Source organism: Lynx canadensis, chromosome B3 (genome assembly GCF_007474595.2).
Source record: "Lynx canadensis isolate LIC74 chromosome B3, mLynCan4.pri.v2, whole genome shotgun sequence".
Taxonomy (NCBI): Eukaryota; Metazoa; Chordata; class Mammalia; order Carnivora; family Felidae; genus Lynx; species Lynx canadensis.
In genome coordinates, this window is record NC_044308.2 from 144,509,848 (window position 1) to 144,534,673 (window position 24,826).

At 62.5% G+C, this 24,826-nt stretch overlaps 3 protein-coding genes across 12 annotated transcripts in view; 2 read left to right on the top strand and 1 right to left on the bottom strand.

Moving 5' to 3' along the window:
* The window catches only part of KLC1 (kinesin light chain 1), a 49,644-nt gene extending 46,444 nt beyond the window's left edge, over positions 1 to 3,200 (top strand). For 5 of the 8 annotated variants that reach the window (XM_030320093.1, XM_030320090.1, XM_030320094.1 and 2 more), the window contains 2 exons: positions 2,390 to 2,462; positions 2,781 to 3,200. In XM_030320093.1, the coding sequence (XP_030175953.1) occupies positions 2,390 to 2,425 (36 nt within the window). In that variant the 3' untranslated portion in view covers positions 2,426 to 2,462; positions 2,781 to 3,200. Of the gene's footprint in view, positions 1 to 2,389; positions 2,463 to 2,780 lie in introns of those variants that run through there. The other 3 variants (XM_030320091.1, XM_030320101.1, XM_030320100.1) reach the window with 1 other exon arrangement.
* XRCC3 (X-ray repair cross complementing 3) lies at positions 459 to 11,566 on the bottom strand. 2 transcript variants are annotated; one of them, XM_030320104.1, is made up of 9 exons: positions 11,466 to 11,566; positions 10,866 to 10,981; positions 8,288 to 8,495; positions 6,473 to 6,610; positions 5,938 to 6,150; positions 3,995 to 4,149; positions 1,701 to 1,913; positions 1,491 to 1,537; positions 459 to 1,396 (listed from the first exon to the last, which is right to left on the bottom strand). In XM_030320104.1, the coding sequence occupies exons 3-9, from the start codon at positions 8,340 to 8,342 to the stop codon at positions 1,165 to 1,167; spliced, it is 1,053 nt and encodes a 350-aa protein (XP_030175964.1). In that variant the 5' UTR covers positions 8,343 to 8,495; positions 10,866 to 10,981; positions 11,466 to 11,566; the 3' UTR covers positions 459 to 1,164. The 2 variants fall into 2 exon arrangements, with proteins under 2 accessions (XP_030175964.1, XP_030175963.1); XM_030320103.1 differs by having other exon boundaries at positions 10,866 to 11,062.
* A 293-nt stretch (positions 11,567 to 11,859) lies between these two features.
* Positions 11,860 to 24,789, top strand: ZFYVE21 (zinc finger FYVE-type containing 21). 2 transcript variants are annotated; one of them, XM_030320109.2, is made up of 8 exons: positions 11,860 to 12,204; positions 19,986 to 20,036; positions 20,399 to 20,567; positions 21,272 to 21,347; positions 21,430 to 21,521; positions 22,097 to 22,150; positions 23,865 to 24,007; positions 24,166 to 24,789. In XM_030320109.2, exons 1-8 carry the CDS (start codon positions 12,067 to 12,069, stop codon positions 24,199 to 24,201), a joined length of 759 nt encoding a protein of 252 aa, XP_030175969.1. In that variant the 5' UTR covers positions 11,860 to 12,066; the 3' UTR covers positions 24,202 to 24,789. The 2 variants fall into 2 exon arrangements, with proteins under 2 accessions (XP_030175969.1, XP_030175970.1); XM_030320110.2 differs by lacking the exon at positions 22,097 to 22,150 and having other exon boundaries at positions 11,882 to 12,204.
* Positions 24,790 to 24,826: the final 37 nt, after the last annotated feature.

Consider the following 24,826-nt stretch of genomic DNA (forward strand, 5'->3'; position numbering starts at 1 on the left):
CTGCGGGCGTCTCGTCAGGGCTCCCAAGCATCATACGGGTGGCTGGGGCGGTCATGAAGATGTGTCATTTTGCATTTGTCCCATTATTATGGGGGGAACTGACGTGGCTTCTACAGTGTTGTGGACGTAACCATGGGGACCACCAGCCCGGGAGGACTGCCTGACAAGCACTGGGGGTGGGGGGTGTGGGCAGGGAACTCCTTCGGGGGTCCAGGGCAGTCTGTCACTGAGACAAAAGTCCTGCTGCAGCCCTGTCCCTCGCCTGTGGTGGGCAGGCACCGTGCACCGGCACCCTGCACCCTTCATGCTCCAGTGGGCCTGCAGCTTCTGGGGAGGGGCTCGTTAGCACATTCGGTCTTGGGGCTGTTGGTTTGCTCATTGTTGGCGTGATTTGCCTAGAAAATCATCTGGAATTGTTTGTATTTAATTACGATAATAAAATGGTTTATTTCCTTTTGCAAAGTCCCTGCACTTGCAGAAAGGCTCTTTTATAAAATTCCAACCCTAAAAGAACGGTTTCCTACTTAACACCAGCCATTCTCAACCTTCTGAGAGTCCCAGACTACTTAAAAATGGGATGGAAATTAGAATTTTTCTGCTCTAGAAAATGTCAAAACAGTGCGAGTCTGCCCAGTTATGGGGACCTCTGCCTCCACCCTAGTACTGGGTCAGGTTATGTCCCTGCCCTCCTGGTACCAGCCTGGGGATCAGCGTCTGCCTCATGGAGTTGCAGGAGGTTGGCCAAGTCACTTCACTGTTCTCTGCCTCAGTTTCCCTGAGACCAAGGACGGTAACTGTGCCCATCCCCAGGGGCTGCGAAGGAGACGCACTCCAGTGTGGATGAATTACTTAGGACAGTGCCCGGCAGAGAACAGGCCATGGCGAAAGGGTCCAGGGCCCGCTGTGCCAGGCAGCGTGGGGGGCAGTGGGGGCGTGGGGCGTGAAGGCAGACGGCCCTGCCCAGGGGGAGGCCACGTCAGGCGGGTCATCCATGCTTACTGCCTTCCCGCCGTTGAGAAGGGGCAGCCAACCCCTGGAGCAGACCCTGTCCCAGCGATGGGTGTCCCGGGTCAAGACGTGAGTCCCCTGTGCCCGCAGAGTGTGGAGGGCTCGGCCAGACTTGGGGTTTCTTGGGACCTGGCCGGCCGTTCTGCAGCTGCCACGTCAATGGGCCTCGGTTCCGGGAGTCCCCCGTACCCCCTCCATGCTGACGGTGTAGGAACAGGATGAGGGGGGCAGGTGAGGGGCGAAGATCACCCGCAGGGTGCGGTCAGGGCGGCCAGGCGGGGGGAGGACGGCTTCCTCCTCGGGGCGGCGCCGGCTGACCATCAGCCGCATTAAGAGCTGATTGGACCAGGTCATTCCGAGGGCTGGAGAGACCCGCTCCTCCCAGAGACTGAGACAGAAAACAGGCCCAACGGTTACCAACAAAACCTCGGGGGACCCAATGCCACCCTCACTGTCCCGCCCGTGGGCTGGGCCCAGCTCACCCTTGTGGCCCGGGTGCCGCGCCCTGCTCCTCCATGGCCTCTGTCACCTGGGAGGTCCAGACCAGGGTCAGTTGCAGCAAGGACCCCACCGCCACCCGCCCCAGCATGAGTGGCCTCACTCCTCCACCCCCACCCCCCTGAACTTCCCTAAAATCCAAGCTGAGTTGGGGGGGGGGCGGCGGGAAGGGAGGGTGTCGGGGTCGGGCCCACCTGGTTGATGCATAGCACGGGGCTCCGGAACGTGCTGCTCAGCCGGCGCAGGGTGGCCCCCAAGGCCTGCAGACGCCTGGCCCTGGGCATTGAGGCCAGGCCGTCAAACTCACAGCGGAACGGGGCTGCCACGGAGTCGATGACCACTAGGCGGGCCATCCCCCGCGACAGCAGCACGGGCACCTTCTTATTCACACACTCCAGCAGGGCGTCCTAGAGGCCAAGGGAGCTGGCGGTCAGCGCCTTTGCCCTGCACTGAAGAACCCCTCACAGCCTTCCCGTTTCACTCCTCACCCCGTGGGCCATCACAGCGACCGGGACTTCATCCTTTGGTGGCCCCGTGCCAGGAGCTGACCCCTGGGGTGCTGCCATAGCCGAAAGCCGGCTCATGACCGACCGCCCTGGTCGCTGGGACCATACTCTCGTCAGGCGGGTCTAGGGGTGGCGGTGAGCCCTGTCCCCTGCCCAGCCCCGCCCCATGGGGGGGGGTGCACAGGGGCAGGCCACCCCTGCCTACCTCTGGGGCCCGAGTGTGGTGCCCTGAGCGGCCCTGGCCAGGCTCCCGGGTGGGGCCGGGCGGCCTCAGGCCCTGGTGCCAGGTGACCACATACTGGCCGTCCCGCCAGAGAGCAGCCAAGTGTCTGGTTCCTCGCCCTGAATGAAACCCAGTTCTGTGCTTCCACCTCTAGGGCGTCTTCGGTAGAGCCTCTTTTTGTGGAAAATGATGGCAGCAGCAGTGGTCTCGAGGACGCCAGCATTAACGTGAGTCCCGTCCCCTTTCCGTCACCGCAGGCAGCTCTGGGGACACCTGGGGGCTGGGCAGGTGGTGGCTGCACTCGCTCCCTGCGGAGCCAGGACTCAGGGGCCCCCTCCCCCAGGAGGTGGAAACGGGGACCGCAGCCCCGAGGCCCTGCTTGTGCACAAAGGGCAGGCCCTGTCCCCACAGCAGGGCCCCGGGCTCCAGGCCGACACTGGGCAGGAGGGCAGACGCCTGGTGCCCCCAGCGCGGTTTTCAGAACGGCTCTCAGAAACCACCGTGGGCCTCAAAGCGCTGGCCCTGACTGCTGCCTTCTCTTGCAGTGAAACCACACCCGGCCCTGGAGGACCCAGGACAACACTGCTCGTGTGCGGCCAGAGCCTGCCCTGTGACAGCCAGGGGACGGTCACCGAGGCTGGAGGGCCCTGGAGCTGAGAGCCTGCAGCACTAACCTCGTCTTCTGTGTCCCCGTGCCACCAGCACACTGTCCTACTAACAGCCACACCGCTCACCAGGACGCGTCGCTTGCAAAGCCATGGCCACGCTCGGCCCCTCCAGGGTGACGGGGTGGGCGCAGCCTCCCTCCTGGGCCGCGGTTCCCGGGACACCCGTGTCCCGAAAGTGCAAGGAAGAGGCATTGGCTGCCTGGGCCCGTGTGCCCAATCTTACCGTGTTACTTCCCGAAGCTGTGTGTGATATGTTCTATTGTAAATTTTTTTAAAATTAAAAGTTTATATGACTTATCCTTTACTTGCAATTTTTATAGCAATTCTTAAGTGCGGGAAGGTCCCCCGGGAACCCTGCCCAGCGGGTGCGGGGGTGCACTCGGGAAGCTGGGCTGCAAGGAGAGGCTCCCCCCAGCCCCATGCAGAGGCTTTCTTAACTTTTTTTTTTTTTCTCCTGCTATACGGTTTATTCTCAGCTTTTGAACCCTTTCCACTCATTGCTTGTCCCTCCCTCAAATAATGATCGGAGTTGAGCATGGACCAGGTCACAGGGCCGCTTCCCCTGCCTGCCAGGACCACTGTGCTCCTAGCCCTCTCCCTGGGGCTTCCTGCCCCACGGCTGCCCATCTGCAGGGAGGGATGCTGCTGATGTTTCCGGATACGTGTCCCCCGCCCCCCCTCGGAGCAGCCAGGTGGGGACCTCCTGTGCCCTGATGCACTTTCTGCTCCGTCAGGGGTAGAAGTCAAACCCGACAGACTGCTCTCGCCGGGACAGCCGGCCTGTCCTCTGGGCAGTGAATGGTCACCGCAGGGTGGCCGGGTGGCCAGGAGGCAAGGGAGGTGCTCTCTGCTACTGAGGGGACTGAGGGGCACACCCCGTGGGGGACGGGACGGTGGGGCCTCCCTCCGCAACTCCCCGTGGGCGGGGCGACCGGTTCAGCCTGAATTTCAGGTCACGAATCCTGTGGCGGCTCACCGGCTGCCTGGTGCTGGTGGTGGCCCGGTGTGGGTGTCGTGTGTGCGGCTCTGTCCACTGGCCCACCTGACCACCTTCCCCACAGAACTCGGGGCCAGAGAGGGAGGACGCTCACCACGTCGGCCACGTGCTCGATGAAGATCTGGTGGCCAAACTTCATCTTGTCGATCACCTCTCCCGGAACGTCCGTCCGCAGATGCCGCTGCCCCGCAATGAGCTGCTGCAGACGCAGGTCCGGGAAGACGTCTTCGGTGCAGACGTACACGGCCCCTGGGGCGGCACGGGGCGGGGGGGGGGGGGGTGGTCAGCCCGCCCCCCTGTGGCTTCCCCGCACGGGAGCTGGTCTCCCTTGCCGCCCCCTTGCTGTCAGGACGCCACCAGGACGCCACCCCGCGGGTCTGCCCCAGCCTGTCTCGAGTGGAAGCCAGTGGGATCATCAGGGCCCGCGGGCTTCCGGAGATGCCCTGCCTGCACACGCTCTTGGATTCCCCTCAGAGGCTCTGCCGGAGCATGCTTCCCAGATTCCCAGATTCTCCTTTCGAGGCTGCTCCTGTGATCCTGGGCTGCTGTGACGTGAACACCCTGGGGTGACGCCCTGGCTCCCCTGTGCCAGTGTACCCCAGGTCTGCTGGGAAGAACTGGGGACCGTCACAAACGAACCCTAACGTCTGTGGCAACTGATTTTCAACGAAGGTCCCGGGACAGTCCGGTGAGAGAAAGAAGTCTTCCCCGTGAATGGTGCGGGGACGCGGGGACCAGGCCCTCCCTCACCCCCGGCACGGACTCCATCCGCCCATCGAACGCCAGAGCCGACGCTTTCAAACTCCGGAGAGCACGCGGGTGGGTGTTCGGGACTCTGGGTTGGGCGAGGGGGTCTCCGATGTGGCACAGACCGCACAAGTGAGAAAAGGCAGAGAGAGAAACTGGACTCGATCACAGGATAATCCACAGGAAAGCGAGGAGACCCCTGCAGAAAACACGGTGAATTCCGTGTCTGGGGAGAGGCTCGCGTCCGGATCACACGAGGATCCTACAAGCCGGCCACAGAAGGCGACCCAACCGCGAACCGGGGCAAAGGCTCCAAAGAGACATTTCGCCACAGGAAACGTCCGCTGACCGGCTTCCAAGGCCAAGTCCGTCCACCCGGCACCGGGCACCTGCACCCTCGCCCAGAGGTGCAGGGGCAGGGGTGACACAGAGGCCCGCCACGGGTGAGCAACCCCCATGCGCGGTCCAGAGGCCCCCGCCCACGGCCGGGCTCACGGGAGCGGCACCGACCCCAGTCCTCGGCTCTCGGGACATAGGGGAAGCAGGAGAGGTCCCCGAGTGAGGCCCCTGCTGCCAGCGCCCCGCATGGGTCCCAGTGGCGTGCGTGTGTCACCGGGCCGCGAGGTCTGGCCCCGGCCGCATGCCCCGCCCACTGCGTGGCCCAGCCTGTCCGGGAAGCCGGGCGAGCAGATGAGCTCGGGAGGAACCGTGCAGCGTTTTCCGAGGAGCTACCGAGGTGCGACCCGTCCGCTCTGGCACCACATTTAGTAAGAACGATCGAAGTTTTTAACGCTCAGAGACCAGCACGGGCAGCCCGGAAAAATCCCTCCATCGCACGCCCTGTGCAGACTTGACAGACGCAAAACCGCGTCAGGGGCCGGCCGCCCCCGCTGTCCTCGGTGATCCTGTCTGCCCCGTCCCCAAAAGGGAAAAAGAGGAAAATGTTTGCCCGAGGTTTCCAGCCCCATGGACCACGTGGTTTGCAGGCTGGCGGCGGGAGAGCGCACAGAAGTGCCTAAGGGGGACTTTGTGCCCAGACGGAGACTGTCCCCGGGTCCTCGAGGAAGCAGGGGCCACTTCCTACAGAGGGCAGGCTACAGGGCCCACGGCCCTCAGACCTGCCCTCTCCCTCGGGTGGAATCCACGGCGCATGCGGAGAGAGACGGGGACCCGGGAAGATGGCCCTGGAGGTGGCGTCGGGCCCCGACTCAGTGAGTGCGACCTGGGCAAGGCCGGGACCCCCGCCTCCCCCAACTCTGCCCCCGCCCGCCTGAGGGGACAGCCACTCACCGGCCTCCAGGCCTCCGTGCCGCGGAGGGAACTGCACGGTCAGGCAGAGCTGCAGGGCCAGCTGGGTCTTCCCGGCGGAGCTGTGACCGGCCAGCTCGGTGACACCGTCCAGGGGCAGGCCGCCGCGGAGAAGGCCGTCCAGCACGGGGCAGCCCAGGCTCAGGCGCTGGTGCTGGGTGGGGAACCTCTTCTTCTGCCGGTGCAGATGCAGAGCTGGGGGCGCAGGGGGCGTCGGTCACCACGTGCCGGGGGCCCAGGCTACCTCGGAGCCAGAAGGCAGGGAGGAGGCGGGCGTGGAAGCTTCTCCTAGCTGCTGTGCTCTCTGGGCACCCGTGGGCTCTGGGTCTGCTTGCCGACCCACCCCCGCTTCCCGCACTGCCTGGCCTGGTCCCATCTCTTCCGTCCCCCTGCCCTTGCCCTGTACACCTGCTGTGTCCCTGTCCTGATGCTGTGACCGTGGCCCTGCGTCAATCCCTCCCCAGGCATGGGCAGAGCAGAGGCCTCTCCTCACCCCCCACCCGCCCCCAGTGCCCACCTGTGAAGACGCTGCTTCCCCGCAGGTGCAGGGAGGCCGTTCTCAGCAAGTGTTGCACGTCGAGGCTGGAGAGGCCGGTTAGTCTCTGCAGGTCTGGTCCAGAAAAATGCAAAACCTCCTTTATTGACTTCAGTTTGGCTGAAATTACACAAAGACAGAACAGGACAAGTTCAGACTACAGTAACGCAAGGCAGCATGGCAAAGACAACGGGTGTTTTCCGGAACACTGTCTTCCAGTTCTGGGGACCCAGCGGGCAGGGGCTAGATCCGTCCACTCCCTGAAGCCATGGGAGCCCCTGGACAGAGTGTGAGGACAGCAGTGGGGAGGGAAGGGGCCCGAGAGGGGGACGGGCCTCTCCCAGGTGCCCAGAGCACATCAGCCACCTGCCGTGGCCACATCCTGAAAACGTGTCCCAAGGAAGGGCGTTTCTGTGGCCAGGCAGGCCGACACCAAGGCAAGGCTTGAGGGTGACCCCGGGGCAGGGTGAGAACCGTGCAGTTAGGAAAGCCAAGCCGGGCTCCAAACAAACGTCACTGCAGCGGAAAGCCGGGAAGGCGGGGACCGAGCTAAGACTGCGTGGCGGTTACAATGCCAGTGGCCACAGCCGGGTGGGGGGGCGGGTCACAGAGTTAACATATCCAGAAGATCTGGTATTTGGGGAGGAGAGCGGATAAATTACTGTTGGGCGTGGATAAGTACATTACTAGCGAGCTAGTAGGAAAAAAAAATGCGCTAAAAAATGTTTCCAACCAACCCAGATAGCAAAAAAGGGAAAACAACACAAAAAGCAACAGAATAGGCAGCTCAGCAAAAGAGAGAGTTAGACCCAAACATACCAGGAATTACCTTAAATACATGTGCACCGAAGGCTCCAGTGAAAAGACAGATGGACAGACTGGACCAAAGGGAAAACACAACAAAATGACTGAAAGGCTCTGGAAGAACCAAGAGCCAAGGACGAGGGAGCAGGACCAGAGACTGTTCCCCCACGTAAGACATCACCAAGGCGCCCCCACGTGTACTCCGGCTTCCACGCTTTGTGATCAACAAGCTTCCCTGTCACATGCCCCGGAAGACGGGGGAGATGGGAGGCCCAGCACACCAGCTGGTGCAGGGCAGCTGGGGAAGGACGCACCGGGAGACAAACACAGCGGGGAAGCCGTCCAGCTCACCCATTTGGGCACTTAAAACAGAGGCACCCGTAGCTGACATACTGGACGATGTGGGAAAAGACAACGAGACGTACACGGAAAACACAGAATTTGAAAAAAGGAGGCAACTACCAACTTTGGGGGGAAGTAATAAGAAAGGAAACCGTCAAAACCTCGCAGTTCAGCAGCAGTAATGATGTCCCCAGTCACAGCCCTCACGGCCCAAACTGTGCTCCAACTGTGGTGGGGGAGGGGGAAGTAGGTGCACCAGGAAGCCAGCCCTCACCCCTGTCACAGGCGCTCCGTGCGTGATCGCAGACGCTGACAAACCGAACACAGCGACGTAAGTACGTTCTTAGAAGTCCAGATGTAAATACAAAGAAATTGCCAAAAAGACTCCCGAGTGGCGGAAGTGGTTGTTTCACGTTTTAGAAAATAAACGTGTATTACTTTGATGAAAATAAAATTTAACTTGAAAAAAGTCCACACGCGCACACACACCCCCCTGAAGACCCTGCAGCACATTCCAGCACCGGCTACTCATCAGGAGTAGCTGTCTTGGGGAAGGGGGACTCGGCAACCTCGCTGTGTCTCACGGACACGACACACAAGTCCACCCACACGCTTCACGTATCTACTCGACACAAACACCGGTAAACGTACCTTTCTTGACCGCAGTAGTAATTCTGGGATTCAGGTCCAACTGATCCAAATCCATTTCTTCAACAGGTTGACTGCGACCACGGATAATCTCCCAGGGACACAAATGCCGGTGCGCTTGTTGTCAGTGCAAACCCCCCAGGAGCAGAGCACCGCGGGGTGACAGTGGCTTGGGTACGCAGTCTCCTTTGTGACGGGTTCACCGTCAGCCCTGAGGTTGGAGGAGAGACTTCACTGCACCAGGAAAACCACTGAAGTAAGTCTAAGGCGACACCTGGCTTAGAGGAACCATTTGGTACCTCAGAAACCAAGACTCGATCCGCACAGTGATGCGGCTGAAGGGATGTCCCCCGGCCACCCCCACTCTAAAGGCCGGGGCAGCGCAAGGCAGTCCCCGTTCCGTCCCCTGCAGAAAGTGTTAGAAATGAGCATGTGCTTCAACCCGGAGTCCTGGCCTGGAGACCTGGTACACGGGTGAGCACCCTGCCTGGCCCACCTCTGGGGTGAGGACGACGCAGACAGGGACCATGCTCATTGGGCTCACGCGAATGAAGCGTCTTCTGTATTCGGCAGAAGTGTGTCCCCGCGGGGATTTGGAAAGAATGGAAAAAGTGACTTTTGAATCCTGCGAGACGTTTTCAAGCGGGAACCTCCACGACCACCCAGCTGTTTCGGCAGAGAACAGCGGAGACCGTGTGGCCGGCCCCGCCCCTCTCCTGGCCAGCAGCCCTCCCGAGGCCCAGGCCGCGCACTAAGTGCCGTGGGGACTGGAGCCCAGCCCGACCCTCGCTGGTCGCCCTACTCAGCCCAGGGTCACCCAGACACTCTCTAGCAAGCCACGTTTCCATGTTGGCCTCCTAGATCAGCAAGGGTGAGAAGGCAGCGGGGCGTGTGGGAACACCAAGGCCGGCAGCCACTCAGGCTGAACCCAGGGCCCAGGTCCACCAGCAAGGCCTCAGCCGGGGGGAAGGTCGGAGGTCGCCTCCCCTTGCAGCGCTTAGAGTGTTACTGATTTGGACGACATCGGGTTGATTTTGGAGCTTCGAGAAGCAGGTCGCCTGCACGGTCACGTTCACAGGCTGGTCAGGGAAACCGGTGTGGTAGGGAGAAATCCAAAACACCCAGAACTGACAGCACAGGAGCCTGACGCTCAGGCGTGAGCAGGAGCTCCCAGGCCAGGGCTGACAGGAAACATGCCGAGGCCGGGGAGGACACACACAGCCCCAGCTCCCCCGCGGCCCCCCGACGGCCACCAGGACTGCAAATTGGAGGACAGCGGGGTCACCGTCAGAGGTGCCTGAACGCAGGGCCCCAGTGCCAGCCACACACAGCGAGAGGAGGTGAGGACGGTGACGAGCTCCGAAGGTGCCCTGAGCATATGGAAGGTTCTAGTGGGCTGGTGATGTGTGTGACGTTTGGTTCCTGAAGACAGAAAGCAGGTAAGCAAGAAAAAGATCATCTCCAGGACAAGTAGTAAGTTGCCAAAGGACACGCGGTGTGCCTTCCTGGCTTGGTGGGGAGAGCACCTCTGGGAGCCCTGAGGACAAGAGCGGGAAGAGGTGACCCAGGGAGGCACCACCCAAAACCTCCTCCGGGACAAGAGAACGCCTGGACAAGATACCAAGTCTGTTGTTTCCAAATTCCAGAGACGGTGCGTGTCCCCCCCACCCCCAGACTGTGGAAAGGCCCTGGGGCGTGCCTGGGGGAGGGAAGGCCTTGATGTGACACACGCGGCCAACAGGCTGGACTGGGGTCTGGACTGTGAAGATGAATGGCCAGGAGAGGGACGTGCCTGGATACTAAACTCAGATTCTGACCAGCCACTAGACACGGCAGGATATCAAGGCAGGTGACCACAGCGCCTCGAACCTATGTGGTGGGGGAACGGGGCATCCGGAAGCAGAGTGACCACTGGTGGGGCACCTGCGTAAACCAGACACTGACCGGGAGCTGGACAGACAGGCCCAGGTGGGCGCCCTGTCCCCCCACCTCCCTAGAGGCAGGGGCGTGAGCCAGCCATCCTCCAGGCCCGCGCTCCTCCAGCAAGGGAGAGGCCTGGGCACGGAGCACGCCCACAGCGGGCCCGGACAGATGAAGCAGCTTCCCGGAGCATTAACGTTAAGTTCCTGTTTAAGGGGACAGTTAACATGCCGTGCCGCTGGGCGAGGGGGTCAGAGCTGTAGGAGAGAACCCAACGTTTGTGGGAACCAGTAGAATCGAATATGACTTTCAAGCAACTCAGGTCCCGCCAGAGGGAAGCCTTCCCAGGGGGAATCACACTCTCCTGCTTCAGGGCCCCTTGGGCGGAGGCCTGAGGACCCCGACTGCCAACCCCACCCCACCCCTGCCCCTCCCAGGGATGGAAAGTTCCAGCTACAGACAGACTGGCCCACCGGCCCACCTGCACTCCGGGCAGCAAGACTCAGGTTTCCAGTAGCTTTGGCGGACTTACAAAAGAGGGCAGGGCACGGCGCCCCCACAGAGAGGGCTGCCCAAATCTCCCACAGAACAGAACCAAAGCCCGTGTCTCTCGCAAGTTCAAAGCTGAATACAGGCGGCCCCACTGATGCCCCAAACTCACCGGAGGAGTGCAGACAGTTATCAGACACACAGTCCGTTCCCAGGACTGTTCCAGGCACCTCGCACAACACGAACTCAAGCCTCGCAACAGCAGTGTTGCCACCTCGGTGTGGCTGACTAGGAAACGGACAAGCCAAGGTCACACAGTCAGCAAGTGGGATGCAGGTCCCGGCTGTTTGTTCCAAGTTCTTGACCCGCCTGTTAACAAATCCCACAGGAGCTGCTCAGTCTCCCTGCTCCCCTGCCTGCGGGGTGCCGCCCCGGGTGGCAGCAGCCGGCTCTCGCTCCAGACTCGGCATCTTTTCTGGCTTCCCCTCCCTGGAGGGGGTGATGAGCCCTCCCGGCAGGGAACGCCCCCCGGTGACTTGGGGGCCGTGCCTGGGCACCACGGTGGTTTCTCCAGAGCGGCCTGGCCTGGACACTTGGGCCCTCATCCCTTCTCAAAACCCTCTTCCTCCTTTGAGAGCCCCTTCCCTTCCCAGCCCCTGAACCATCTTGTCCCGTTCCCCCCAGCGGCTCCTCCACACCGGGGGTCCCGCAGACCCACCATGACCCCGCCCTCCCCCACCCCTGCACACACCTTCATGCAGTCCTCGCTCACCTTTCACCCAGCGCGGCGGCCTGCTCCGGTCCCTACGGATGACAGCCCCGAGGGCGGGCCTCTGCGGCCCCCGCACCCCGGCTTCCGAGCCCACCTTCCTTCCCACCGCCAGGACCCCGGCTTCGGCTGTCCCCTCCGCCCGCCCGCGGGCTTCGACTGTGCGGACGACCCGCGCCCCCGCGCCGCGCGCCCCACGGCCAGCCACTCTCACCCCGCGCGCGCTCCGCTCGCCTCTTCGCACTGCCCCGCCCCCTACAACCTCCTCTTCCAATGAGAGCAGGGCGCCCCTGCCTGGATTCGCCAATGAGAGAGGAAGCAGCATACGACGCAGACTAACTGGCCAATCCAAAGTCTCCATCCTCCCGAGGGGGGCGGGGCGTGCCTGGGCGGGCCCTCACTGCCGATTGGTGTCGGGCCGCGGAGTGGCCGGGGAGGTGCCACTGCGTGGATTGAACAGCTCAGCGTTGGGGCGGGTCCCGGGTACCGATTGGCCCGCTCTCCCGGACGGGCGTGGCGATTGGACGCGGCCGTTGTCATCCACGCGGGCGGGGCTCCTGACGGGGCGAGGGCCCGGGCCTCGGGCGAGCGCTGTGGCGGCGTCATGTCCTCCGAGGTGGCCGCGCGCCGCGACGCCAAGAAGCTGGTGCGCTCCCCCAGCGGCCTGCGCATGGTGCCCGAGCACCGCGCCTTTGGCAGCCCCTTCGGCCTGGAGGAGCCGCAGTGGGTCCCGGATAAGGAGGTAGGTCGCCACCGCCCGCCGGCTTCCCGCCCCCCGTCCGCGCCCTGTTCGCCCGAGACCCCCGTCCGCGCCCAGGATCCCCTTCCGAGGCTAAGGCTACCCGGTCCGCGCCCCAGGCCCGCCGTGCCTCCCTGGTGCCCCGACCCGGGCCCCCGAAGCGCTTCGTCTGGCTCCCGCTGCCCTTCCGGGGCCCCCCACGGCCGCCGTCGGTACCCCGGGTTCCCGGTGACCGCGCTCCAGCCCTCCCGGGGCCTTGGGCACAGTGCCCTCTGCCTGGTTCCCTCTCGGGGCGTCCAGGCTCGCCCACTCCCCACTCAGGTGCGTCCCGCAAGGACCGCCCCTCCTGCTCTGTCCGGGTCTCGGCCCACCTGCGAGGTCACGTGGGAATTCCACTTCCATTGGATGAGCTGCTCAGCTGGGGCCCCTGAGACGCCGTCGCTGCCCCTGCCCCGTGGTGGGGGGTGGAGAGGCCCCCCGCCTCCTTAGAAGGCGGCGCGCTCCGGGTTGGGGGGTGCCGCGCGGTGCGAGCGGAGGGCTGGCTTTGAGTGGGAGGTTGCAGGTGGACAGTAAGGAGGGCGTCCTGGCGGGCACCGCACCTGCTTGCAGGGGTGAGGGGTGGGGAGGCCCCGCGCTGTCCCTGTGGGCGGGGTGGGTGCGGCCCCTTCTGAAGGCCCTTGCGTGGCAGGCCAGGGGGTTTGGACCCGATCCCATAAGCCAGCAGCTCTCAGCTCCGGGAGGCCACGGGGAGGAACTCCGTGCGTTCCTGTAGATCCGTCCGTCCTAAAGAAGTCAGCGCGCCGTGATGGTTGAGTCGCTTTAAGTGACAAGCGCCCCTGCGTCCTGAGACGCCTTCCTCCCCCAGAACGGTAGTTACGGGCTGCAGGCTGTCGGCACCGGAGTGAAATCAGGTGTCCGAGGCGAGGCAGGCCCGCCCGAGCTGGGGAGGGGCGGCGGGGCAGGGCGGCGGCGAGGAGAGGCCCAGCGGCCGCCGCCCGCGCCCTCCTGCCCTCCCCGCCCTCTTGCCCTGCCCGCCGCCGCCCCCGCCCTCCCCACTGTCGCGTGCTCCCCGGGCCCTTCCCTCCCCTCCCCTGTTGCCCTGTTTGTGCTCTTTATTTTGCGCGCCTTTACCCTTGGTGCTGGTAGTCTCTGAGCTGACAGCGCGTACCTTCCCCACTTGGGCTCCCCGGTTCGTGCTGTGGAAAGTCAGAGATAAAGGAATGTGTGTCTTTCTCCTGAATGTGTCCGTGTCACAGAGTTCCTTCCTGGGTTACTGGGGCTGACACGTGTTACTGTGGTTGGGGAAGTGGGAATCGCAGGGAGCGTCGTGGGGACGGGCGGGTGAAAGGTCGTGCACACGGAAGGGAACCGCGCACTCCCGCAGTGGGGAGGGAGGCCGTGAACCTCTGGCACTTAATCTGTGGCCAGATCGAGGGTGGTCGGGGAGTGCGCCGCCCGCCCCCCCAGGAGTCTGGAGAGACTCTGCCCGATTGACCCCCTGCGGAACTTTGCCCCACCGGACTCGGTGGGCGTCTGCAAGGAGTCCCAGAAGGGTGTCTGGACCCAGGCACGGTTCCCCTGCCCCCACCTCTGCACACTGGGGTAACAGCTATAGCTCCGTGTGCCCTCTTCCGTGCCCAGGGGTGTTTCCTGGAAAAGTGCCTGTGTTTTCGGGCCTGAGTGGAACAGCAGGAAGCGAGCAGAGTTGGCCTGATCTATTTGAGTCTGTCTCTCTGTTGGGGGGGGGGGGGCGCTCCTTTCCACCTAGAAAGAAAGGGTAGCAGGTGCCCCTCGGAGCCCCCCTGCCCCCTGCTTGTGGGAATTCTTACTCGTGACCTGAGGAGCCCTGGAGGCCTTCCAGGGAGCCTGGGGGAGGAGGGACGGGAGGGAGGACCGCCGTGAGCTGCGAAAAGGAAGCGGATTTGAAGCCTACTGGGGCCTGGTCCAAGAGGCCAGAGGTTAGCACGGCGAGTGTTCTGGAGGAAAAGAAACAGTCTGGGGTTCTGGAAGCTCCGGGGGAAGGGGGTGGGGCGGATCCCCTGCCACTAGCCTGGCCCCCAGCTGCCCCCTGCCTGTTCAGTGCGTGTGGGACACCAGGACCCTCGTGTGCAGGGGGGAGACTCGGTGTTGGGGATACCGGTAGTGAGAGGCAGGTGGGTCTGGGTGGTTTGGAGTGGGTGAAGGGAAGTAGGTAGAACGTGGCAGGAGGGTGACCCATAGACCCTCAGCCTCCACCCGCTTCTGGTTGTTTGCCAATTAGCGTTGCTGACCTATCTGTGGATGGTCCTTCGTGTCTCATCTCGGCCCCGCTTTCCATCGGGTCACTCTGAGGCCAGCCCGTTCCACGTCTGTTGTGTACTTACTAGGTGCCTGACCCTGCACCAGGCTGGTCGCGTGGGCCTGCAGGGACGTCCCTTGAGAGTGTTGACAACTTGGGGTGTGTGTGTGTGTGTGTGCGCTTGCGTGCGTGTGTGTGCGTGCGCCTGCCCTGAGCCAGCTATAGCTCCCAGCCTCCCAGCTGGCCTCCTGCCCCGGAAATAACAGTTGCTGGTCCCCGAGGATGCACAGTCCGTGGCTCCCTAGTGGCTTCGGGGAGGAGGAAGCCTGGGGGTGGGCTCTCTGGGCACGAGGCCGTGAGATACTGTTTCATCCGTAAAAGCCCTGTAGTTTTGCACCCCTCCTTCTTCCATCTTCCGCGCTGGGTATAACCAGCGACGCCGGCAGCTCGGGGCCGTCATTTTGACACGTGGATACTCTGTGGTCACAGAATTGGGAAGGAGAGCACGGGTGTCAGATCAAAACCAAACCCCAAGTTGGGAGAGACTGTTCTAGGCAGGGGGAGGAGCTGCTGCCGAAGGGAGACCCCGAACCCGGGGGATCTGCCGGTGTCTCCGGCCTGGCAAGGGCTTGCTCTGTGCGGGGAGGGACCCAGGACCCAAATGGACGAGAGCAGGTGGGAAGGGGAGGCGTCCACTCAGCGAGGGGGCGCGGATCGTGTGACCTGTGACCTGCGATCGGGGGTTGCGGCACCCCAGGTCAGCCTGTCGCACACGGGTTGAGGGTGGGATTTCATCTGTGGGCCTGAAGGAAGGAGGGAAGCTTGACTCAGGTTTGAGCAAGCGAGGTGAACGGGCATTTGTTCCGACCGACGAGTCTGGACAGACAGGGCAGCCGGTCGAGAATGGGGTGAGGAATGGGGATTTGGGGTCCATGTGCAGCCTTGTCACAGGTGGTCGGGGGCAACTGTGAGTCATCGAGGTCACACGGCCAGGGGGTCCTCTGCAGACACTTGCCAGGCACAGGACAGGCGGGGGCTTTCACCCGCCTCGGGGACCGCGAGGCGGGGGGCACACCACCTAGCGCATGGGGGTGCTGGGCCCTGTGGCTGCGTAGAAGCCTCTGATGTTGGGGGGGGGCCGGGCAGGCCCAGCACTTGCTCCCGGGGCGGGCTCGTGTCTGGGGCGCTGCGTCCGCCGCTGGCTCAGAGCCCCCGGTGATGGGGGTCTGGGTGGGGAGACACAGGCGGGCCCTGTCCCAAGAGGAACACATGTGTCCTGCGATGCCAGCTGTTTCGCATCCACTGTCACATTCGTCCCCTCCCCAGGACCTCCTGTCTCTTTTGAGCTGGTTTTTTAACAGTTTGCTGGTTCCCTCACTCATGACGGAGTTAAATCTTTGAGATGAGTCATTTAATATTTTAGGAGTAATTCTCTTATTCTTTAGAAAGGATTGTCTTTCAATAAAGATACATTAATACATATATTGGGTTTTTTTATTTGTTTAAAAATATTTTTTTGTTTCTTTTTTTTCGGAGCTGGTGGGAGGGGCAGGGGGAGGGAGACAGGATCTGAAGGATCTGCGCTGATCTTGCTCGAACTCACACACTACAAGATGAGGACCTGAGCCGAAGGCAGCACTTAACCGTCTGAGCCACCCAGGCGTCCCCTGTGCATATATCGTGAAAACTTATTTTCCGGATTTGTTTGTGTCTGAGAAACCTAAGACAGGGAGTGTCGAGGGCCTGGCTCCAGCCAGCAGGGGGGCGCTGTGGGAGCGGGTGGGCCCCCAGGGAGGACGGGCAGGTGTCCCCAAGCTCTTTTGTTACAGTAGCTTTGTTTTTTTTGTTTTTTTTTTTTCAACGTTTATTTATTTTTGGGACAGAGAGAGGCAGAGCATGAACGGGGGAGGGGCAGAGAGAGAGGGAGACACAGAATTGGAAACAGGCTCCAGGCTCTGAGCCATCAGCCCAGAGCCTGACGCGGGGCTCGAACTCACGGACCGCGAGATCGTGACCTGAGCCGAAGTCGGACGCTTAACCGACTGCGCCACCCAGGCGCCCCGAGTAGCTTTGTTTTTTTTTTTTTTTTTTAAATTTTTTTTTTTTCAACGTTTATTTATTTCTGGGACAGAGAGAGACAGAGCATGAACGGGGGAGGGGCAGAGAGAGAGGGAGACACAGAATCGGAAACAGGCTCCAGGCTCCGAGCCATCAGCCCAGAGCCTGACGCGGGGCTCGAACTCACAGACCGCGAGATCGTGACCTGGCTGAAGTCGGGCACTTAACCGACTGCGCCACCCAGGCGCCCCCCGAGTAGCTTTGTTTTTGACATTCTTTTAAACTCTCTAAATTCTGTTTTCCACCAAAAAAAAAATTGTTTTTGAGAGAGAGCGAGAGCGTGTGCGGGGAAGGGGCAGAGAGAGGAGAAATTGTCCCAAGCAGGCTCACGCACCCTTGATACGACTTGGGCCAAAGTCCAGAGTCAGACGCTCAGCCACCTGAGCCATCCAGGCCCCCCTCTTCCAACTATTTAGACTTTGAGAGGAGCCCCTCGGGGCCAGTGCTGGTCCTGCAGCTGCCCGGGGCACCTCTGGGGGCTCCTTGCGGAGGGTCCGGTGGCAGACCGCTCTCTGCTCCCCGAGGCCCTTCTGTGACCCGGGCTCGGCCTCTTCTCGCGCTCCACCCCGCGCGCGTCCACCAGGAAGCTGACCTCGTGGCACCTGCCTCCCCCTCGTCTCAACTTCCACATCCGCGGGCGCGGGTCCCCCGTGGGCTCCCCCCTCCGAACCAGCACGGAGTCGGGGGCCAGGGGGGTGTGTGCGCCGTGCGGAGCTGGAAAGTTCACGAGGAGCGCTCCCCGTGCCCCTGCCCCAGTCGCCCTCCTCCGTGGTGCCTCCTTGCCACCAGCTTCCCGCCCCGCTGTCAGCCAGGCCTGCCTGCGGGGTGAGCGTGGGCCCCCCCCCCCAGAGGCTGGAGCCTCCCCCAGCGACCCTAGCGGAGGCATCTGTCATCTGGCCAGAGGCTCACGCGGCCGACCGGGCCGACCGGTGGGTGTGCGCGCCGCTTGTGCAGGACCCTCCTGGTGGGCCCTGCCCCCACTCGTCCTCCCTGCTGGTCCCGCCCCTCCCGCCCTGCGGTGGTGCTGGGGGGGGGGGGCGGGTCTCAGGCTCGGTAGGGCGGGTGAGGGGGGCTGGCCGCCCGTGTCTGGGCTGTGGCCGCCCTCGCCCTGGTTCCAGGCCCGCGGCTGCTGTCACCCGGCTGGCGCGTGTGGTTTCTGTTCCCTCCTGGTGCAGTTCGTTCGTCAGACACCATAGCAGTTCTTTGGCCGTATTTTTACTCTCGTCTCTGCCTTTTTTTTTTTCTTCCCATTCTCTTCATGTTAAATTGCTCTGTTGAGAATTTTAGAAGGCTCTCTTCTGTTACGTCATCAGAAAGTTACCTTGTCTTGAAGATCTGCCCGTTTTCTGAATCACTTCATTGCTTATTTACAGCAATAAAATCCTGTGTCGCTTACGTTGTCAAGCACATTTTACGTCCTGGCTGTCGCCTTACATTTACAGGTTGGTCTTGGGGCGCCTGGGTGGCTCAGCCGGTTGAGCGTCCGACTCTGGATTTGGGCTCAGGTCACGATCTCGGGGTCGTGGGACTGAGCCCTGCGTCGGGCTCTGTGCTGAGGGTGGAGCCTGCTGGAGATTCTCTCCCCCTCCCTGCCCCTCTCTCTCAAATAAAAACAAAATAAGATGAAAATTGGTCTTTCAACGTACCCAAACACACAAGCCCTACAGTAAGCGTGAGACCGTCTCTGTTAGCGTTGCTGGAGAGGGAGCAAGAGAGGGGCCGCCACCGGAGACCCCAGGAGGCGCTAGAGCCTTCCCGCGGAGTGAGGCGGGCTTTCCGGGCTGCTGGGCCTCACCAGTCACACCCTCGCTGTTGGTTTTTTCCAGTGGATTCTGTGGCTGGCCCTGCGGGGGTCATACAGAGGCTGGGGCCCTGCCACGCTTCCAAGGCCCGAGTTCCAGAACTCACAAAAGGGAGAGGCAGCGGCAGGGCAGTGAGTATCCTACTCACACTCAAAGCCGGTGGGGATTCTGTAGATGATTCTGGAAGGCCAAGGTGGGCCAAGCCCTGTATCCAAGTCCAGAAAGCAGCTTAGGAGCGACGGGGTAACAAGAAAGTGTTAGTCACACGATCTCGAAAAGCTTAGACCCCGCTCCCAGTGCAGGGGCAGCGGCCAGATGGAGCCCGTCTGGCTGCGGGGTGGTGTCTGAAAAGGGTGCCCGCCGTGGGAGGACACGTGCCAAGGCCCAGCGTGGCTGTGGGTCCGAGGTCCCTTCCAGGAGCATTGCGGGGTCCCAGCACCCCTGGCCTCTGCTCTGGATCACGGGCACCTGGCTCTGTCTCGCATCCCTCCAGAGCTACTCGCTTGCCCGACTCGCGTGCGCCAGCCTACGGCTGCCTGGAGGAGGCCGAGGCCCACAGGGGACACACAGAGCCAGGGGAGAGGTCACCCGGCGGGAGGCGTGGGCTGGTGCTTGCCCCTGCTGCCCTGCGGGACGAGCGTGCCCCTGGCTGAGCGGAGAGAAGGTGGTGGGTGGGGACGAGGGAAGGACACTGGGGGACGGCCCCAGCTGGGCAGGACTGACGGGTTTGCCCCGGGTCACGTGCAGTCTGGCTGTCCTGTGATCAGAAGCCCTCCTCCGGGCGGGGGGGAAGCTGAGCGTCGTCAGCGGCAGGATGGCCCGTCGCGGCAGGTCTGGAGCGACTCTTGGCTTGTGTTAGAGAAGAAACCCGAGCTCGTCCCTTTGGTGACGATGTGGCCATTTGGAGTCCCTTGTCTTCAGTGCCGGTCACACGGCCGCTGCACTCAGTCTGTTCCCTGCGCGCTGGGGTGAGGGAGGCCTCCCCCGCAGCGCAGCGCCGTGGTCCCTGCCCTCCCGGGCGCTGCGGGGCCTGGACACCTGTCCCCCGGAGCCCAGCTGCCGGTTCCCTCTGTTTCCCTTACTCCCAGGAGCATTTGGGGGCATTTCCGGGGCCTGGCGGTGACCGCCTTTAATCCATATCCGACCCGCACCATCCACATCCCGCTTCAGCCTCGTCCCGATGCACGTGTGGCCGTGTCACTGAGGGACTCGAGGCGTCCCTCGTGGGGGCCTCCCCCCCTGCTCGGCCGCCACGTCACCTACTTCACCTAGAAAGCGATGCTCGCATGTCGGGGCCGCTTCCCGTTAGTTCCAGCCGTGGAATCACGTGGTCCTTCCGGGACACCGACCCGTGGTTCCGGCACCAGAACTGGGGGTCCTTAGGTGGCTGCCCTAGCGTGGCCGTTCGGGCTCTGACCGCTGCCCCCGGCGTCCCCGAGATGCCCCCCGAGCTCATGCCCTGTCCCTGGCCTGTGGGACCCGGAGCCCACCTGTGCCTGCGACGCGTCACCCCCCCAGCCGCGGGGCGGGAGGGCGGCTCTCCCGGCAGCACCCCGAGCTGGGTCCTGACGCTCCTTCCCTCCTAGTGCCCGAGGTGCATGCAGTGTGACGCGAAGTTTGACTTCCTGACCAGAAAGGTGAGCTGAGGCCGTCGGGTGGGGGGCCAGGCCGGCATTGAGCCCCTTGGGGGGCGGCCGACGCACCTGAGTGTCCTGGGGGCTGCCTGAGAACAGCAGACGGTGACCCATGCCACCAGCTGGGCGCCGCCACACCCGCGGGTCTTGCCCTCAAAGGGGTGTCGTCCTCTGAAGAGGTGGGGCGTCCTGGCAGGTGGGCTGCGGGACGCAGGGCGCCCTGCCGTGTGCGCGGCGCCCTTGGCAGCTCCTCCTTCCAGTGGCGAAGACCAGCACGGGGCCGCGTGTGTAGACGGGTGGTCCCGAGGGGGGGGGGGCGCGGGGGGCAGTCCTCTGTCCCCTCAGCACCACCCCTGCGCCCGCAGCACCACTGTCGCCGGTGTGGGAAGTGCTTCTGTGACAAGTGTTGTGGCCAGAAGGTGCCGCTGCGGCGCATGTGTTTTGTGGACCCTGTGCGGCAGTGCGCCGAGTGCGCCCTGGTGTCGCACAAGGAGGCGGAGTTCTACGACAAGCAGCTCAAGGTGCTTCTGAGTGGTAAGCTCGGGTCGTCGCCGGGTCCTGGGTGTCCGTCTGGCGGGCGACCTGGAAGAGTGCTGTCCTCCCACCCCCCCCCCCCGCCCCCAGCTTCCCATGGAAGGATCGAGCCGCCTCTGCTCTACGGAAACAGGAATACGGCCTAAAGTGGCAGCCTGACTCCGCAGGGCTTGGGACGGCCATCGGGTGTGGGGCCCTGGGCCAGGGTGGAGCATGTGCGGACACGGGGCCCTGTGACGTGGGTGGCATCAGAGGAGGTGCTCCACGGACTGTGGATCTCCCTCCCCAGGAGCCTCTGAAGGCCGACCCCCCCCCCCCCCCCCGTGTTTCTCCCTTCTGCCACCTGTCCCACGATCCTTCCGGGCCGGTTCTGTGCACCTTCTGTCCCGTTCCGGTGCCGCCCTGGCTCCCCCGGGAGCGTGTGGGTGCCTTGTGGGGAAGGATGGGACGTTGCCGGCAGCATGGAGGGTGCGCAGAACCTCTCCCGATAGCAGCGCCCTGTGCTTTACAAAACTGCAGCATCTCCTCCGTCATGGCCTTGCCGCCTCACCTCGGGGACCTGCGGGCACAGCCACCGCCGTTGACTCACTTGGTCTCATCTCGTCCCGTGTGCGCGCCTCCCCGGGAGCTGGCCTTGCCGGGCCGGGGGGCGGTGAGGGGTGGAGGGGCTCGTTGTGTTCTCACGTTTGTTTTTGTATCCTAAGGAGCTACTTTTCTCGTAACTTTTGGAAACTCTGAGAAGCCAGAAACCATGGTTTGTCGTCTCTCCAACAACCAGAGGTGAGAGGCAGAGGCTGCTGGGCACGGACAGCCTTGTCACATCGGCCCCGGGGTAATGTGGTGCGGACACCCTTTTTCCTAGGTACTTGCTTCTGGATGGGGACAGCCGCCACGAGATTGACATTGCGCACATTTCGACTGTGCAGATCCTCACGGAAGGCTTTCCGCCCGGAGGTGAGTGCGGCAGGAAGTCTGGTGCCGGCGCGGGCGACTTTGGGGATGACACGGGGGCCTCGAGGACGGAGTCTATCGGCAGGGTCTCTGAGGAGCCAGCCCGTCGTCCTCTAGGGGCTTGGATTTAGTACATGGTTTTAGGAACTTGCCAGGTGAATGGGGCTTAACGTGTAAGATAGCGAATTCAGGAGAATCTGCCTGAGCGTGTCACATACAAGCTCTTCGGTACCATTTATCGTTGGCCTCAAACCAAGGATGACGTTCCCAGTGCAGCGGCGTCATCCGTGTGCTCAGAAGGGTGTGGCGTGGTGGCTGATTGGGAACTGGCACTTCCTGCTCCTGTCAGGCACCCGTGGGGACGAGATTCCTTTCCATTTCCTTGGTGAGCTTCCAGAACGTTCAGCCCATTCTGGATCTTTCCACCTTAACTTCTACGCTTCTGGCTGTTTTTCCACGGGAAGAGAGTTTGCATTCCGTGCTGACAAAAACCCACGTGACTTAATCCTTCTTGCTTTCTGTTTTCTGATTGGCTCTTGGTTGTTCTCCTCTCCTGCCTGCCCGCCTTCTTGATGTAGAAAAAGACACTCACACTTACACCAGCCTCCTGGGGAGCCAGCCCGCCTCTGAAGGTCAGCCACCTGCTACCCTCCTCCGGCCCTGCTGCTGCCACCGGGCAGTCCAGCCCAGGCCACGCCTCGGAAATGCACAGTCACTTCTGTTGGTCGATTTGAAAGGGGGTTGGGCCCGAGACGCGGGTATATAAAGCATGAATGGAAACATCGGGGGTAGAGATGGATTTGGTTTGCTGGGTTTCTCAGCCCTAAGGGGGTTTAGGGTTGCATCTACCGGCCCTAAGCCCGCCGAGCGCAGGGGCAGCGGGGCACGGCCGGCGCCCTCCCGCCCCTTCCCAGCCAGCTCCGCACTTCGGCCTGAGCTCCTGGATGCCGATGCCGAGGTCACAGGGCCAGGCCAGCGCTCCGCCGCCTCTGTGCCCTCCGCACGGTGTGCTCAGGGATTCCAGGCTGCTTGCCGGTGGCAGGGTGGGCGTCGAAGACCCCCGGGTACGGAGGGCAGGGCCCAGAGAAGCTGGGGGTCAGCGGGGGTGTTCCTGTGCCTGCCTCCCGCTAGGAAGGCCACCTCATCCCGGCCCCTCCTGGGCCAGGGAGAAGGCCACATCCCAGCTGGCCTGGTGCATGGTCTCCCTGGGCAGGGCCCGGGGGCTTCTGGCGCCACACGCCCCCTTCTGGAAACTCTGGGGGTGCAGTGAACCCCGCTGTGCCAGAAGTTTTCCAGAACCTTTAAAACCGTAGAACCTTGTCTTCCCTGGGGCTGGCGGGGGCAGGTGGCACAATTGCCTGAGGTGACGGTGGCCGAAGGAGCTGCCTGCCGGCCTGTGGAGAGCCAGGTGGTGCGTGTTCTTAGCTTTGCCGGCTGCCTGGATCCTTGCAAAGTGCAGAAGCAACTAGAGATGACACAGGAACGTGGCCGTGGCTGTGCCGATTAACCCTTACTTAGAGAAGCAGGGGGTGGGCAGAGCCGTGGTCTGCCAGTGGGGGCACTCACCTCAAGGGGTCCCATCAGGAACCAGCCTGTCCACACGCATGGATGGTCAGGCCTCTAATTGTCCGCGGGGGTCATCTGCAGTCCATGGACCCCAGGGGAGAGGTGGGCCCTTGGTTTTGACTCAGAGATCAGCGTCTGCTAGAAGGAATCTTCCACAAGGTGGAGTCCTGCTCAGAAATGGAGTTTGCATGTTGAAGCGGAGGAGAAAAGCTGTAGACGGGTTTCACGGTGACGCTTGGTCCCCACGGGACCGTTCTGTGGTCAAGGCCGTGAGAGCCACCCGTCCTTGAGCGGCTGGTTGTGGCAACAGCCGGGTGCGGCCTGCAGAGGCCGGTCCCCTCACTGCATCTCTGCAGGGGCTCACACGGCAGGGTAGGTGTCAGCACCTCTCTGGTGCTGGTCCCCACTGGTCCCTCAGCCTGTACGCGAGCTCTCAGCAGCAGGATGGCTCTGAGGCGGGAGTGACGGCCAGCGGGATCAGTACTGGCGTGGAGCCAGCCCTGGCTGGGTTTCCTGACCACAGGAGTCCCCACGTGGGACCGGGTGGCACTGTGGGTTTTCTCTCGGCTCAGTGATGTGGTTTTTCCTGGGCCCTGGAGGGCCAGGCGACTCGGTTCCTTTCCCATCCTGTGAATTTGGGGTCATCTTCCAGACGTCCACCGGTGCCCCTGGGACCCCCGCACCAGCACGAGGGGTGGGAAGGAGGCACCCTGGCCTCCACCACAAGGGCACGTGGGATCCTGGGGTCCCCGCGGGCCTTACCTCGTCTCCCTTCTCCAGGAGGCAACGCACGGGCCACAGGCATGTCCCTGCGGTTTGCAGCACCGGGGGCGGAGGGCCTGACGCAGCTGAAGCTGACGGCCGGGGAGGACGCACACGCCAGCAGGAGGCAGTCGACGGCGTGGCTGGCGGCCATGCACAAGGTACCTGGTGGGCTGCGGCGGGCAGGGCTCGGGAGGCGGGGCCCTTCTTTAGGTCCGGCCCACCTCTCCCAGAGGAAGCCCTGCCGGCCCGGTGGGGGTGGGGGGAGCCCGTAGCAGCTGGGCACGGGACTGGTCACACTTCTTTCGTCACGTCATAGGCCACCAAGCTTCTCTACGAGTCGAGGGACCAGTGACTCCATGCGGGACGGACCGTCAGCAGGGGACCGTGGAGCCAGCTCTGCACACACAGGCAACTAACCCCACACGTGCTGGGAAACGCAAGTCGAGCGTTTGGAGAAACAGATCCTAGTGCGATATGCACAGCCCGTTAACACTCTGAACAGCTTCGTGCTTTAGAGTTTGTGCTCTATCCTGTTGATACTTAATTGGAGGTGGGAGAGACTCAGCTACACTACTCACTACTGCTGAACTATTTTTAGCGTAACTTCAACCATGTTTTTATGGGTGCCCAGGTTTGCTAGAAGGTTCTGGCCCCTTGGTGTTCACTCTTGCAGAGTAATGATTTGGGCAGTGGGAAGTCGGGCCCGATCTGTTTGGGATCCTGGTTTCTAGTGCGTCGGTTTACAGTCTCCCTGAACCCATTTTATAGACTCTCCACTTACCGCATCACTAATCTGGGCTACGAACAAACCTTTGACACTTCACTGAGGGGGAGAAGCCAGCTTTGCTTTTTGTATTTTCACTTACTATTTCCCTTTATTAAAATAATTGTACAACAATTTGTATATAAAGCTTATGATTAAAACTTATTTTGAAACTAACGGATCGGCCCTCGCCTCACTGTGTCCAGAAAACCCG